Here is a 16,839-nt window from a genome sequence, read left to right as displayed (position 1 = left end):
GAAGGGAGAAATGATGTAATTATATCATAATCTCAAAAATACAATTAAAAAATACATTGGTGAATCCAATAAACAGCCTATGGGTAGGAAATGATTGAACAGCCACATGCTCTTATGCAGTATGCATGTGTGTCCAGGTGGACTGAAAGGGGAATTTCATTTTCTGCCTGTCACAAAAGCAGCCCTAATAGAGTTATAAGGAATCACAGCCTTTGCGTTAAAGCCAACGCAAGCCACAGTGTAATGCTACTTATCTTCATTAACCTCTATTTCAGGTTTTGAGCCAAAATGCAGGTGAACCTAGTTACAAATGTCCTTTTATGATCACCACCCTCGTGTGTGTATCCCTGTGGAAAGTTCTGAAATATGCATGAAATGTAATTAGCAGAGATCCATTTTTTTCCAGCATATTTTCCAACAGTGGCTCAAAGTGGCAGCATGGAATGAATTCATAAGAAAACGATTCAGTTAAATGTGACTCCACTTGGTATGCAGCACCAGTGTTGTTTGTCTCCCCACCACTTTAATGACACCACAGCCTTTGCTTATGGGGTTGCTACCTGAATCTCAATGAAGCTTAGCTCCTCTGGAACCTGATGCCGCACAGATCCTGGCCCTTCTTAGAGGACAGAGAAGTCCTCCAGCCAGGCAATGGTAGTGGGGTCATCTCTGAGTCTGATGGAAGGAATGGGCACCATTGGAGTTTAGCCTCTTGCCATTATCATCTCAGGCTCCGTGGAAACAACACAGTACAAGTGATGCAGAAAGCAAATCTCCAGCTTGTAGCCAATTAAACAATAACTCCAACCTTCCTTTCAGGGCAGGGGAAGCTTCTGAACTGGCTCAGAAACATGGGAAGCACTTTGTTAGTAATGAGTGTTGGGTCATGTCACCACTACAAACGCTCTGTCTTCTGGTTATTCTAGGAGATAAAAATCCTTGACCAAACAATTCAGTGTGAATTCCATCTGTGCAGAAACATTTCCCCGCAAATGTTTTACTGAACTTCATGAAGACAACTGGTTAATTTGGCTCCCTGGTGGCTGCTGAGAGCTGGCCTCATTTGTTTCCCAGAGAACATTCTGTTAATTGAGACTTGCAAAGTGAAAATGCCATGTTTGTGTGTAGATCTTTAAGATCCTGTGTTGTCTAGCTATGAAATAAGCCACATTCCAGGAAGAATTCGGCTTGCAGGACACAGAAAAGAAATTCCATATGGGAGTTGAAAATAAAACCAAGATTACACAGGCAGGCTGTAGAGACAGAGCAATATGCCCATGTACCAGACGCTGCAGGAAGCATCTGTGCAGAGTCAAGTGTATCTCTATTTGTTGCCATGTCTAACATCATAAAAAAAAAAAACAACTAAGAAATAACTCCAAAGAACATAGGCCTGTTATTGCATCAACAGCCTTTCTTAGATACTAAGCTAATGAAAAACACTTTCACATAACATCATAGAAATGCATTCGAGAGAAGTACAGAGAAACCTTTTCCCCACAGTCCTTTACTAGTTACTACTTTAGAATAGTTGGACAAAGCAAATAACATGTTTTTGGACATGTGCCAGGTGTAAGAAATGAAACAAATATTAGTAAGCTGTCATCCTTAATTGCCAATCCCTAGTAGCTCAGGGAGACTGTTCTCTCAGGCAGGCCTAGATTGTACTCTCAGAAGCACTGTTAGGAAGATACTCATCACAGAATGGAAAATGAAAGAAGAGAGAGATGAAAAAGTGTGCATTGGTACTTTGAGTAGGAGTTGGGGGATCTTTCAGCAGAGCCTTGCAAGGTAGCATGGGAATCTAAGAAAAAGACCAACCAGAAGACACATCAGGAGCACTAGTGAAGCTTGGTGTGCATGGTGGAATTATGGGGACAGATTTAGTTTGGGAGTTGTTATGGGAGCCTAGGTAGGCTACAGAGCTTAAAGCCAGAGTATGGATGCTGTTCACTGATATTTCTGTTTGGTCTTGGAAAATAAAGCACAGACTTGAGGCCAAAATAGTTTCCATATAGAGATCTCAATCCCTGGGAGGCTGAAATCTTCAGGGAGTATGTGATGCCAAGAGTATTTTTCATGTCAATTCTTTCACAGCTCTGCAGTAGAGCTTTCTAGTGGTACACTATGGATGATGACATAATTGCTCTGGCAGTTAAGGGAATGTGTGCTCTCATATTTTGTTTTAACAGTTAACACTTTAAATGTGCAATGCGATAAACATATGCATATATAAATGTAAATATTTCTTTATTACATTTATGTCTATATTTTATTGCATGTAAATGAAAGCCATTGTGATTCCACAATGATTTATATAACTGTAAAGAGATCTCAGGATCAAAAGTTTTGAGAACTGGTGAGGTAGAAAGGTGGGGTTGTTATGCTGGGTGGATTACTGACCTCACTTCCCAAAATGTGTGCCTGAGAGGATTCAGGAATCGTAATGCAGCACTGTGCCTTTCCAGCATTGCCTTGGTAGTGGCTGATGGCTGATTTCTTCAAAGCAATGCCCTGCCTCTAGTTCTGTTTACTGGAAAAGTTCTCTCAGCTCCATAACTCTCTCCATGACTGCCACTGCTTTGATGAATCTAGTTTTCTTAGTAACTTCCTAGAATTCTTTAGTTTCTCATTTGAAACATGTACCAGGTGATCGATGTTAAAACGTCCGAATGTAACCCATTGGCCCCTGCTCTCTGTCTCCTTTTGTGTCAACTTGAAGATTTTTTGTTTTGTCTAAATTTGACAATAGCTTTCTCTTCTGTTGTCATTTTAGCATTTTACCCACATTTCAATGTTATTTCCTCCCAGCTGGGCTTCAGAGAGGACCTCACCTTGGACTTGTATAAAAATAGCTTGGTACATTTCTGATAATTTAATTCCATGCCTTTTCCCCCTGCAACTCCTATCTAAGAGAAGGTGGTAAACCATACAAACTCTGTTAGAAAAAACTGCACACCCTCACAGACAGCCAGAAAGCAAGAGTGCCTTGATGAGGAAGGCCATGGAAAGATCTTATCTCAGGATGCTGAAGACAGTTCTCATAGTGTTTGCACAGATTTCATAATTGTAGGAAATTTAAAAAATATGCATTTCTACATGTGTTATGAAGCAGAATAGTCAAAATTTCTGCTTCACGATTCTGATCCTCATCTTAATAATGCATTTTCAGTGGTTTTACAAAACATGATTTCAATTGTCTTTTACCTGTAATATATTTGTAGTCAAGTTAGATAGGTGTCACTGAATTTTGACATAAATAATATTTATCTTTTATTAGCATAACTAACTTATATAAGACATCACCTTCAACTACTACATGCTAGTTACAAGAAATTCACAAAAATGCAGTGAAGCTCAACTAAGGAAGGAGCTGAGGCTTCAACAAGTTTTATGATTATTTTGTGCAGAGTCTATTTTGCACAATTATGGTTGTGTGACACACTTTTTCAATTCAGTAATATATTAGAATATATTTCCTTACATCTAAACCTAGAACTACTTCATCATTTCTCTCTCTCTCTCTCTCTCTCTCTCTCTCTCTCTCTCTCTCTCTCTCTCTGTGTATGTGTGTGTGCGTGTGCGTGTGCGTGTGTGTGTGTGTGTGTGTGTGTGTGTGTGTGTGTGTGTGTTGAGGTGGGGTCTCTCAGTGAACCTAGAGTACACTAATTTGACTAGTTTTGATAGACAGCCTGATCTGGGGGTCCTTAGACCTGGGACTAAAGGCAGGTCACCACGCACACCTATCGACTGCACAGATGCTAAATTGTGGTCCTCACGCTTTCACACTGGCACCTTTAGCTGATAAGTCATCTCCCTATCACCTGCTCAATAATATTTTTAGGAGGCAGAGTGGAATCTCTGATTTTACAGATCCATTTTCTTTAATGATTATTTTGGTTTTATGATGTTTTGCATATAAATATGTTCATACTCATGATTTTATTGCTTATGGGAAATTCTTGGAAATTGATTTCTAGGTTAAAGTATGTCCATATTTGATAACTAGATACACAGCCTGCCTCTCAGATTTTAGCATTATCTGCCTTCCAAGTGCACATGTATTAATCACATCTTTGGTCTCTTCAAGGGATTTGTTTGACAGTAACCATCTGGCTTCCTTCAGCATTCCCAGCATCCACGTCTGGGTCCGGGTAAATGATCACAGGTCAGGGGCTATGCAAATTTGCAGACTGTGACTTGTGACTTTATCCAGAGTGGTGCTGTTTTGTTTGTTTGTTTGTTTGTTTGGTGTTTTTGAGACAGGGTTTCTCTGTGTAGCTTTGCGCCTTTCCTAGAACTCGCTTTGGAGACCAGGCTGGCCTCCTGCCTCTGCCTCCCAAGTGCTGGGATTAAAGGCGTGCACCACCGCCTCCGCCGCCGCCACCACCACCACCACCACCACCCAGCAGTGGTGCTGTTTTTGAGTCTCACACTTTCACAGGAATTCAATCCCAAATATTCATTAAATATTGAGCCACTGGCCCTGCCTTCTTTATTGCACATCTTTTATTTGGGGGTGAGGTGGGTGGATGAGGATTGAGTTATTTGATAATTTTAATAGTTTAAGTGTTAATTCTCTCAATAATTGGAGGTATGAGGCAAGTTAGAATTAACAGAAAGCTTTATCTTTGCCTTGCAAGACATGCCACACTTTCAGAACTTGTGTTCAGGACAAAATCAGTAATATTCCTTTTTGAACAGAACTGGAAAGAGAAACAAATGACAATATTTGCCTTGTTGCCTTATTGTTAGGCTCCAAAAGACAAAATTGTGTTAACACAACTTTTTGTCATTGGTCATCTCAAAACTAATTGATTATAAATCAGTCTTGAGACCATATGCTCTAATCACATGATAAAGGCATATGGTCTACCTCAGCCTTATGGGTTGCATTAGCACACGTGCGTGCATGCGCGTGCGTGCGCGCGCACGCGCGCGCGCACACACACACACACACACAGTTGCATACTCACCTGTACACATACTTATTTTATTGCATGTTATTCGGAAGGAGTAACACTCCTATCAAAAGGACAAAGGGTACACACACACATACACACACACACACACACACACACACACATATCTATATCTATATCTATATATATATCCCTCTTGCCTCCCTTTATCTATCTACTTAGTTTTTTTTTCCTCTGGAAGCTATAAGTTTCTCAAAGCTTGCTTATAAATGCAGAGAGTGGGGTGTCCCTGGTTGTGACTGGGAGGGGCATGGTGGAATGCTCCACTTTTTATTAATTCAAACAGAAGAGCACTTCTTTGGGACAGTCAAAAGATTGCCTATTTTTTTTCTTAATTAAATGTTTGCAGAAAATTTTTCTGCTAGTAACTTCCCACCAACTCCACCCAGGAGGCACAAAGGAGTTTATGGGGTCCCACACTGATGCTCCTCCAGAGGTCAACCTTTTCTGAGAGGCAGTAACACCTTGCAATTTTTGGTCCAAATGCAACCCACTTTGTCCTGGAATTCTGGTTCTATGAGGGGGGCAATGACTCCTTTGAGATTCCTAAACTAAACAGGGAAATGCAAGGGCATGAACATACTTCTGGGTCAGGGCTGGGATCCATGAATTATTTTATTATTATATAAGTGAGCACACACATTTATGTATGTATGTATGTATTTGTATTATGTATGTGTGTGTTATTGTATATATTATGTTTAAAATATATATATATATGTAGTTGGAGTTTTTCTGCCTGGCCCAGTCAGGACAAATCTCTCTCACCCACCAGGCCCACAGTCACTCAGACCCAACCAAGAAAACACACAGAGACTTACGTTGTTTACAAACTGTATGGCCGTGGCAGGCTTCTTGTTATCTACTTCTTCTATCTTAAATTAACCCATTTCTGTTAGTCTATACTTTGCCACGTGGCTCATGGCTTACCAGTGTCTTTACATGTCGCTTTCCATGGCGGCAGCTGGTGGTGTCTCTCCCGAGCCTTCTACTTCCCAGAATTCTCTTCTCTCTTGTCCCACCTATACTTCCTGCCTGACCACTGGCCAATCAGAACTTTATTTACACAGAACGATATCCACAGCATATATATATATATATATATATATATATATATATATATATATACACACACATAATTTAATAATTATAAGGGTTACCTGTGGTAGCAAACACCTTTAAATCCAGAACTCGGGAGGCAGAGGTAGGCAGATCTCTGTGAATTCAAGGCCAGCCTGGTCTACAGAACTAGTTTCAGAACAGCCAGGAATGTTATACAGAGGAACCCTGTCTCAAAAAACAAAATAAAACAACAAAACAAACAAACAAAAAACCGAGGTGTTTAAGAAATTAAGTGCTTTTGTCATCAGCGGTCATGTGGAGCTGTTTGGAGTGTTCTGATCCCTGTATACCATCCACAGGCAGACTCAAGAGTGGCCCTTTCCCCCATCACACTGTGTGAGCTTTGTGTGCCTCTTTGCTACTATTTGGAGGGTTTTTGCATTGCTATCTCTGTTGCCTAAAATCCTTGTTTCCCAGTTATCTGGATAACTCATTCCTTCATGTCAGTTAGGTCTTGCCTCAGTTTTGAGCCCATCCAAAGGGCTCCCTTTGCCTTAGTCTCAGCACATTTCTGTGCAATTCTTATGATTACTTAGCATCATTTTAATACATTGTCTTTACTCCCTGTTTCTTTTTCCCTCCCCATTTCTTCATTTACTTTCTATATCCTCACATTTTCCCTCTTTCTTTTCCTCACAAAAGGTAATACAGAGCCTTCCATTATCGTAAGTCAGTCTTCTATATGCAGCCTTGCACATTATGGGTGATCAATAAATCCAAGGAATTAATAGGAAAGAGTAGCTACAAATTAACATAGGAAGAGGCAACATTTGATGAACAAAATTTATAGATCGAGAATGGTTGTCTTAAAATATCTGAATCCAGTGTTATATGTTAGTTCACAGTATGTTAGCATTCTGCTCATCTCTCTGCTTACTGAGATCACTCCTAGTGATTTAATGGAAAATGAGAATAAAGGAAGAAACCTGCTTCATCTTATGGGGCCATAAATAGCACTGACTAAAGAAATAAAATTATAAGCAGCAATTAAATAAAATGTCTCCATCCCCTGGTAGTCAATGGCATCTGCTGCTATCACTTTTGATTCCTGCTGTTACTTAGACCCCTACTTGTGATGCATATGAAGGATGACTCACTTTGCCTGCTATTTGGGGAATTGCAAGAAGAAAATTAGGTGACATGGATATAGCTTCTGATTTCTTGAAATTGTCTGATTAGCTGTGACAGCCTTAGATGAGAGAGGCAGAAAGATCCCATATATTCCTAGACACTTAATAGCTCAGGTACATAAAATGGATTGTGTTCTTGTCAGAGCAGGCCTGCGTGTGAGGCCCATTTGCTCTGGAATGTGGGGCCACTTCTGTTCTGCAGATGGAGGGCAAGTCAACACTTGGTTGAGGCTTACTCTGATAAAAGACAACCAGGCTTGAACTGCATACTTAAAGAAATTTGCTGGAGTCAAAATGAAGCATACCAGTGTGTTGCCAGTATTTATGCTGGGCTTTATTACTGAGAAAAATAAGAAGCTAAAAATAAAGTCCCCAGTGTCCTGCAGTTAAATTACTTTCCTAATCTGCCAGTCTACATTAAGTGTATTCTTCTCTTATTAAACATGAAATCTTTTCATGTGCATTGTTTTTCTAATTCTCCAATGTTGCCCTAGAAGTGTAGACTCTAGTTAAAGCAGGTTGTATACGTGTGACATGGTAGGTTTCAATGCACTGCTTTCTTGCCTTCAGCAAAGGAAGGCAGATTGCTATATAATGGAATCAGACTGGCTCTCTGCTGTTGTCACAGTTGATTCAGATTTCATACAATAGCCCTAAAGGAGCAGAGAAGAGTGATAAAAGCTGATGACTAGTATGCTGGAGCTCAACCCGATGTGCAGGGAAGGGGCAGTACAATGCAGAAGGTGAGCATTGCTTATTCCAGAACAAATGTCTACACGGGTAAAGGAGTAGAGGGGCAAGTCTGTTAACATGGCTTTTACACGTCAACTTTCATGCATATTTCTGCTGGGGAATATTCACCTTTTAGTACTGGACAGCAGAGCATATAATACCTGCTTAACTTGAATAGAAAAATATAAAAAATCCTTCACAAGCTTTAGTCTTTTTGTAAAAGGCCATTTTCACATTTTTTTCTTTTATGCTTTGTGAAAGTTCCATTTATTTAAAGAGTATGGACTTTAAATTTCGTAGAATTTATGTAACATTGTCTTCTGGACATTATGTGGCCACTTCATGACAGAACTTAAAACAGCGGGGTTTACCTGCCCAAGACCTGCATAAGACTCGGCCTGTCAATAGTTCATCATGGGAGGGAGAGAAGGTTATGGAAACCTAACCCCCCTCCCCAGGAGTTTTAGTTAATAGTTACTCAGTGATATAGCAACTGGTCAGTTGCCATCATTATTCAGTTAAAAAAATCCCCCTTCCATGCTTATACAGGCAACTCTAATTAAATACTGTGCATATCACACACAGACACACACACACATACACACAGACACACACACATGCACATGCACAACTCTCTCATACACACAGACACAGACACACACACAGACACACACGCACACACGCGCACACACATACACAGACACATGCACAACTCTCATACACACACACAGACACACACACACAATGCACAACTCTCTCATACACACACACACACACACACACACACACACACAACTCTCTCATACACACACATGCACAACTCTCTCTCTCTCTCTCTCTCTCACACACACACACACACACACACACACACACACACACACAAAGATGTGCAAGAAATGACAGGAGGGAGACTTGCTTGAAGAAGGAGTATGTTAGGTGTGGAAAGGAACTAAGAGAGAATAAGAGAGTAACAGAGTGACTGTGATCAAAACACTTGAAAGAATAAAACAAATAATAACTATGTAAGATAACAGTAACAGCCATGCGATATTTGAAATTTCAATGTACATTGAAATCTAGTTTCTAAAATTATAATCATTCATTGTTGTGGTAGCAGAAAGTTATATACTATTTTTTTCTTAAATTGATTTGAATTTGAAAGATGAATGGGCCACAATAATAGGCCAGACAAATGAATCTCAGGAAGAGTGATATGGCAAACTTTTATAGCTTATTTGCAGCAATACCATATGCTATAGTTAGTGATCTACAAATCTTAGCTTCTTTAAGCCCTTTTAACAAGATTTGGGCTAGTTGTTATAATTATATCTGCATCACAGATGGGTAAGGTGATGCCTACAGAGGTTAATTAATAGACTTGACCTTCATGCCCAACTTCAGACAATTAACTGGTGAAACAGTCAGACTTCAGCACATTTGCTGGAGAATCTGGGTGTTCAAACAAAAATCAAGTGGAAACAGTCATCTACTTTGGATGATAATGTATTAGGTCACAGTATTTCAAAGATATAGGCCACTCAGCTTTGAAGTTTCCCCCTAGCTTAAAAATAATCTTTTATGTCATTTAAGGAATCATTTAATCAGAATTGTAACTTCAGAGGGGAGAACAAAGCTTAACAGAGATCCAATTCAGATTCTTTTTTGTTTCTCCTGAGATATCAACTTTACCAACAGTTTGTCACTTCTCTCAGCCCCTCCTCTCTTTTCCACCTTTAGAATGACTTGGTTAGCTAAGACGCTCTGAATTCACGATTCTAGCCGGCTCTGTGTGGTCTTCTTGCAGCCCCACTTCGTTCTCTGCTCTTCTCTTAGAGGTATGCTTACCAACAACAGCCCTTGTAGCAGTCTTCTCCTTTTTAAAAACAACGACATTTCTCTCATTTTTTTTAAAACTCATGAACTTTTTTCTTCAATAATTTCATACATGTATATGATTAATACACTCCAACTCCTCTTGCCCCCACCCACTTTTGTCTGTATTACACTACTGTTACACACTCTTCTGCTTATATGTTCCTTTATTATATTCATGTCGTTTTTGGTTTGTTTTGTGACTCAATCATAAGCAGAATTGTCTGTGTTACCACAAGTTTGGAACTTTGCACTGCATCACACAGTTGGGGACACACTAAAGACAATGACTCCCTCTTTTTCAGAATTTGTCAGTTGCCAGTGGTTTATTAAGGAGAGATTTGCCCCATGTGACCTCTTACTTAATCCACAATTGACTATTGATAGCTCTAGTCTTGTGAACATCCTGTCCAGGCAATCACAGCTGCTGTGAGATCATTATTTCAATGACTGTGTCCTAGTTGTATGTCAGTTCACCACAAGCTAGAATCATCTGAGAGGAGGAAACTTACATGCCTCCATAAGATCATGATATGGGCACATAAAGCCTGTGTGGCATTTTCTTAATTAGTAATTGATATAAGAGGCTGTGGCGGTTTTAATAAGAATGGCCCCCATAGGCTCATGTGTTTGGATGCTCATCCCCAGTTAGTGGAATTGTTTGGGGAATAATTGGAAGTGCAACTTTGTTGGGGGATGTTGTCACTGGGGGAGGGGTGGTCTTTGAGCCCACATTTAACTGTTTATTTATTTATTTTTTATAAGAGTTGCTTTGGGCATGGCATCTCTTCTCAGCAATAGAACCATGACTAAGACAGTGGCCCATCCCATTATGGGCTGTGTCACCCTTAGGCTGATGGTCCTGAGTGCTATAAGAAAGCAGGCTGAGGAAGCTATGAGGAAAAAGTCAGTGAGCAGCAATCCAGCCTCTGTTCCTGCTCCAGGTTCCTGCCCTGGCTTCTCTCTGGGTTGTACTTGTAAGCTGAAGAGTGAAATGAACCCTATCTTCTCCAATTTACTTTTGGTCATAGTGTTTTCCCACAGCAATGGAATCCCTACCTGAGACATCTGATTTCTTTGTCCCTTCACACACTGTGCACTTGGCCTTCATTTAATTTCTTAATGTTTTTCAATAAGAGGTACTCTTCTCTTTTAAGCAAAGTTTAAATTTCATGGGGTTCTACAATGGAGTGAAGGTGCCACTCTCACCTTGAGTGATAAAACTAGTTACAAAAGGTAGGAAACAAGAATTAACTGCCAAACACCATTGGTAAAATCCTGGTCCCAATAATGTTTGCCAAGTTTGCAAGTGATCACTAGGATAATAAGTGCAGTGGGGCTGCCATGTCCAGTTTTTTTCTTCTTTCTTTCTTTTTGTGCTGAGACTAGAACTCAGGTCCTCATGCTTCTGTGGCAGGCTCTTTACAGACTGAGCCATCTCTCTTGACCCTACCCGCAAGTTTTAATACGTAGACCTAGAGTTTTTGAGAGTAGGAATTAACCACTCAAGTCCTCAGTCACGGTCTGGATGTTCAGCAAGTGCCTGTAGAATGTATGCATGTGTTTATGATCACTACCAGTGTTAGCCTTCCTAACATACCTTAGGGTCCCTCAACACATATGATATGAAATATAAACTTTTCTCAGTAAGTTTACATTTATAGAATGACAATGTGTAAATAGTAGAGAAATACTTTGATTTCTCAAAATCAAGATGTTACTCTAGATAAATTACTGTCTACATACTCATGTGTTTATCATTTTTCTTTCACTAACTAGATCTCTACAGTCTCACCGCTAGAGTTTTTTTTTTCTTTTTTATTATTATATTTGTGTTTTAATTTTACATATCAGCCATGGGTTCCCCTGTTCTCCCCCCTCCTGCCCCCACCCCCAACTTCCTCCCAGCCCCTCCCCTCCATTTCCATCTCCTCCAGGGACAAGACTCCCCTGGGAATTCAATTCAACTTGCTGGATTCAGTCCAGGCAGGTCCAGTCCTCCCCTTCCAGGCTGAGCAAAGTGTCCCTGTGTAAGCCCAAGGTTCCAAACAGCCAGCTCATGCACCAAGGACAGGTCAGGTTACCATTACTTGGGTGCCTCCCATACAGTTCAAGCTATCCAACTGTCTTACTTATCCAGAGGGCCTGATCCAGTTGGGGCTCCACAGCTTTTGGTTCACAATTCATGTGTTTCTATTAGTTTGGCTATTTGTCCCTGTGCTTTTCCAATCTTGGTCTCAACAATTCACACTCTTACAGTCCCTCCTCTTTCTCGAGAATTGGACTCCTGGAGCTCCACCTGGGGCCTGGCCAAGTATCTCTGCATCCACTTCCATCAGTTATTGGATGAGAGTTCCAGCATGACCATTTGGGTGTTTGGCCTTCTGATCACCAGAGTAGGTCAGATCAGGCTTTCTCTCGGCCATTGCCAGTAGTCTACAGTGGATGTATTATTGTGGATTTCTGGGGACCTCTCTAGCATTTTGCTTCTTCCTATTCTCATGTGGTCTTCATTTATCATGGTCTGTTATTCCTTGTTTTCCCTTTCTGTTCTTGATCCAGCTGGGATCTCCTGCTCCCCTAAGCTCTCTTCCCTCAAACCTTGCCCTTCATTACTCCCACTGTCGTCCAGGTTGTTAATGTAGATCTCATCCATTTCTCTGTCATTGGGTGATCCCTGTGTCTTTCCTAGGGTCCCTGGAGTTGTGTAGCAGTCTAGTCGTCTTTGTTTTACATCTAGTATCCTACTATGAGTGAGTACACACCATGTTTGTCTTTCTGAGTCTGGGTTACCTCACTCAGGATGATTTTTTCTAGATCCATCATCCATTTGCCTGCAATCCTCATGATGTCATGATTTTTTTTTTTTTTTAAACGAAACCTGCCTTACAGGTGTTGTATACCTAGAGTGGGAAGAAGTGGTTGACTTGCCTCTGTCGAATCCGTGTTTTCTCATTCTTATCACATGTAGTCTTGTTCCTCCCAGAGTTTCTTCTGTTGCTTTTTTCTTGAAGTGATCATGTAGTTTTATATTTAACCTGTGCTCTTTGTTTTTAGCGATACATGAATATAACACGCATACAACACACACACACACACACACACACACACACACACAGATACGCCCCACTCTGAGCAAAGAGAAAGAAAAGGACTGATGGCATAAAAAAAGTAACAGTTCCAGTAACTTGTTGAACCTAACTACTTCCTTTTTTTTTTTTTTATTTCTACATGGAAGTAGACCACAAACAAAAAGTTCCATCTTATTTAGTAAATAGTGTCACAGTACCAGAACTATGAGATTTGTCTTTCTTAAATAAATGTGAAAGATTTGTCTTTATGGGCAGTGAGGCATTAGTCAAGATGGTCTCTAGACAGTCAGCTGAATGGTGGATAAAAGAAGCAGATAAATGTCTTCTATGACAAAGAAGATCATGACTTCATTACTTCAACTCTGGCCTACGAATTGAAATGTTATCAGCTTAACAAACAAAAGAAAAACATTACAAAAAATGTCTTTAACCATTGGGGGATCTCAGCAGTGAAATTGCACAGGCAAGATATTTTTTATTGAAATGAAAGTGGTTGATCCTGAAACTATATTTAATTTCTCCACTATGTTATTTTCTCCTAGGTAATCAGCTCTGATGTGGGGTCTACTGTTTCCTTCTGGATGATAGAAACTGGGCAGAAGATCAAACAGTTTTCTGGTTGCCATGGCAATGCAGAGATCAGCACCATGGCCTTGGATGCAAATGAGTCCAGGCTTTTGACTGGCAGCACAGATGGGACTGTAAAGGTATGGCCAAAATGAGGCTTCTTCTACCTAGATATGAGGAGGTTAGAAGGATGTGTGGAGAGGCACAGCTAAAACTTTGCTTGTTTTTGCCTTTGTGGCCTCAAAAGGAGAAAGACAAGATGATAAGAGCTAAATAAATCAGCCAATAAAGAAGCTGTCAGAATGATAGATAAATGATTTTTTTCTGAATAAATTATTTGTAAAAAAACACAACTAGGCATACTCATTTCAGAAAGCCTTTTCTAGTGCATGATTACTTTTTGGAAAATAAGAGCCCTGGATAATTTTCATATGCTTCAGCTAACATGTCTAGTTTTCTTTCTTCTAAATTTAAGAAATGAGGAATAGGACAACATAATAAAGTTTTCAAATGGCAGTAATACACTTTTTTTTGCAAAAAGTGAATTCTTGAAAATAAACATATTTAATGACTTGTATTTTTGTTATATGAAAGTACTGAGTTGGTGAGATGGGATAATAAAACTATAATCATAATCATATTTCTTTTCCATCCTAAACTAACAGTGCCTTATTTCTTTTAGTTTTCTTATTTTATAACTACCATCCATTTCTTCTGTGAGAAAGGAGATAGTTTAATTTGCATCATGAGGAAATTTTTATGTAAAGCCAGATATATCTGCTATAAATTATGCCTATCAGAGACACTTCTAGCCTTGTGCCATGAAGAGAGCCATGGTAGCCTTTGATTGGAGATAGCTTGTGACTCCGTGAGGAAACAGAAAGTAGTTTCTTGAATAAACTACATGATTCTCAAAGTTGTCGTAACAGGGATAGAAAGATGCTAGACTACCTCCCATGGTGAATGGACCATTGCCATGGAGTGCATAATGCATCCTGTTAAAGTAAAGGGAAGTCACAAAAAGCTACCTGGATACATAGGAACACTATCCTACAGCTAGTGGCAAAAGTTCAGAGAAAGCCCGGGCTGCTAACTGTCAGCATGAAAAGGGAGCCTGGGTGGGTTCAGATGGAAATCTCTATATCCATAGAACATGGCTGCACAAAGCAAATCAACAAGACAGGTACTGGAGATTGGTATAGAAAAGATCACTGTCACAGGCGATCTGGTACAATGTGTGAAAGTCCACTGGTCACACCAGTCACAAGAGGTGAAGTGAAATAAAAGAGTAACAGCCGAAACTGGAATGTTAGGCAGGTGAAAGGAATCAGCCAATACCTCATTACCCAATCCTAAAGTGTGAAACTGAGGCAAAAATAAAGCAAAGGATAAAGGCCCATTTACCACTTCTGTAGAAGGAACTGGTTAGAGAGTCTAGGGTAACACAGATCTTGTAGATACTGAAAAAATGATCTATGATAAATGCTTCTAGAATGCAGGACAGCTAGATCTTTTCAATATTTCTTCATGGGAATTATCTCAGCTGGATGGATTAAGAGTCTTTTCTAGAGGAAAGCAGTACAATCTGGATGAAGAGCCTAGGTGACACTGGATTCTCTGTAGAAACCTGCACATTTTAGAGGTGACTATGAATTAAGTTGTGTATTAGCTGAAGAGATGGCTCAACAGTTGAGAATCATTTTTGCTCTTTCAGCAGACATATGTTCAATTCTCAGTACCCACTTTGTACAAGTGCCTAGAACTCTAGCTCTAGGGAATCCTCTTCTGGCCCCCATGGGTATCTGCACATGTGCACATACACACTCAGAGACACACGTACATATAAACTCACACCAAAATAACCTTAAAATCTAGTTAGTAGCTAATTACTGAATTTTAAGGTGCATTTATTCGTATCACAGTTACACAACATAATCTGAAGTCTTGCAACCTCTGTATTAGACATGTAAATAAAAGTTGAGCTTCTTTGGGCATATTTTGTGAGGAAATAAAAAATGAATGACAGTTTGCAACCCCATTTATGATCTCAAATCAGAAGCTGTATGATCAAAGAATTCACATTATGTTCCACTTATCATGGTTTTGAAAGACCTGAAAACTAATTAATCTTTGAAGTAATGTCTCCCCAGAATCTCTGTTTCCTTTTCCCCTTATGACACCAGTATTGCTGGTTTGTAGACCATTTTTCTAGCCTCGAAGAGCTATTTGTTGCTAGATGATAAACCACTGTACATGCTGGTCTGCCATTTCAAGGTTCTGTCTTGGATATTAGTTTATATGAATATTTTACATAAATATTGATGTTTATTAAATTCTACAAAATGTTTAACTTCAAACCAGATACTGTTACAAGCCACACACACATGCACACACATACACACACTGCAGTACAAGGTCAAATACATATTTTACAATTGAGGATACTAAAGCTCCAAGAGTTAGAGTGCCTTAGTCAAAGGTGTCATAGCTATAGAGTTTTGGGGCTAGTCTAGAAATAACAGATAATTCATCTCTCTTTGTGTACGTGGAGGGTGTTGCTGAGGATGGAACAAGGCCCGTGCATATTGTAAACACGTGCTTTAAATACTGAACAATGCCAGCCACATGATCCATCTCCTGGTGGTTATATCATATAATACAACTTAAGTCTTCTGATAATAGAAATCAGTTTGCTTCAAAATTATAGGGTTTATAAACAATGTTGTAGTGTAGCCTGAAAATAAGGCATTTCACAAGAATTAGTGTGTCTGTGAGAGAAGTTTCAGATGTTGAACTTTGAAGTCAATGAGTGTATTGATGTATTGATTTTAATTTTGATATACAGTGCCGATTTGACCTCTGAATAATATTTGTCAAAAATGTTTCATCTTAGGGCTTCCTTCTAATTGCTGGTGACATACTGATTCCTTCTCTAAAAGTGTATTTTTTGGCCCTGTCAGTACCACAGTGCCTGAGTAAAGTAGAACCACTGTTAGATACACTTTAAGAATGGGCCTGGCAACCTCTGTCCCCAGGCAACTCAGTCAGAAAAAGACAGGAGACTAAGCACATGAGAAGCATGCTTTAGATCCTGAATTAGACATTTATCCTTCAGCCATCCTTTAGGAGTATGGCTCCTATATCACACATAATGGAAGACAAACAAGTAGGCAGGATTTCAACAGATTCCAAAATATTCAATAAAACAGTACACTTGTGCTCACTAAAAAGATTACAGACAATATTCCTCCACAGAAGGAATCATGTGGTGGGTTTCCCAACAGGTACTAATTGGAGTCCTTAACACATTCAGTTCCTAAACTATTTACACAGCATCTAGGT

At 39.6% G+C, this 16,839-nt stretch overlaps 1 protein-coding gene across 1 annotated transcript in view; it reads left to right on the top strand.

The window, feature by feature from the left end:
• Positions 1-16,839, top strand: part of Wdr49 (WD repeat domain 49) — a 168,800-nt gene that overhangs the window by 83,435 nt on the left and 68,526 nt on the right. The window contains exon 8 of the mRNA XM_036190936.1: positions 13,473-13,637. Coding sequence (XP_036046829.1) covers positions 13,473-13,637 — 165 coding nt within the window. The remainder of the gene's footprint in view (positions 1-13,472; positions 13,638-16,839) is intronic.

This window comes from Onychomys torridus, chromosome 6 (assembly GCF_903995425.1).
Source record: "Onychomys torridus chromosome 6, mOncTor1.1, whole genome shotgun sequence".
NCBI classification, from domain to species: domain Eukaryota; kingdom Metazoa; phylum Chordata; class Mammalia; order Rodentia; family Cricetidae; genus Onychomys; species Onychomys torridus.
Note: the sequence above shows the minus strand (reverse complement) of the source record. Positions and strands in the feature narration are given on the sequence as shown.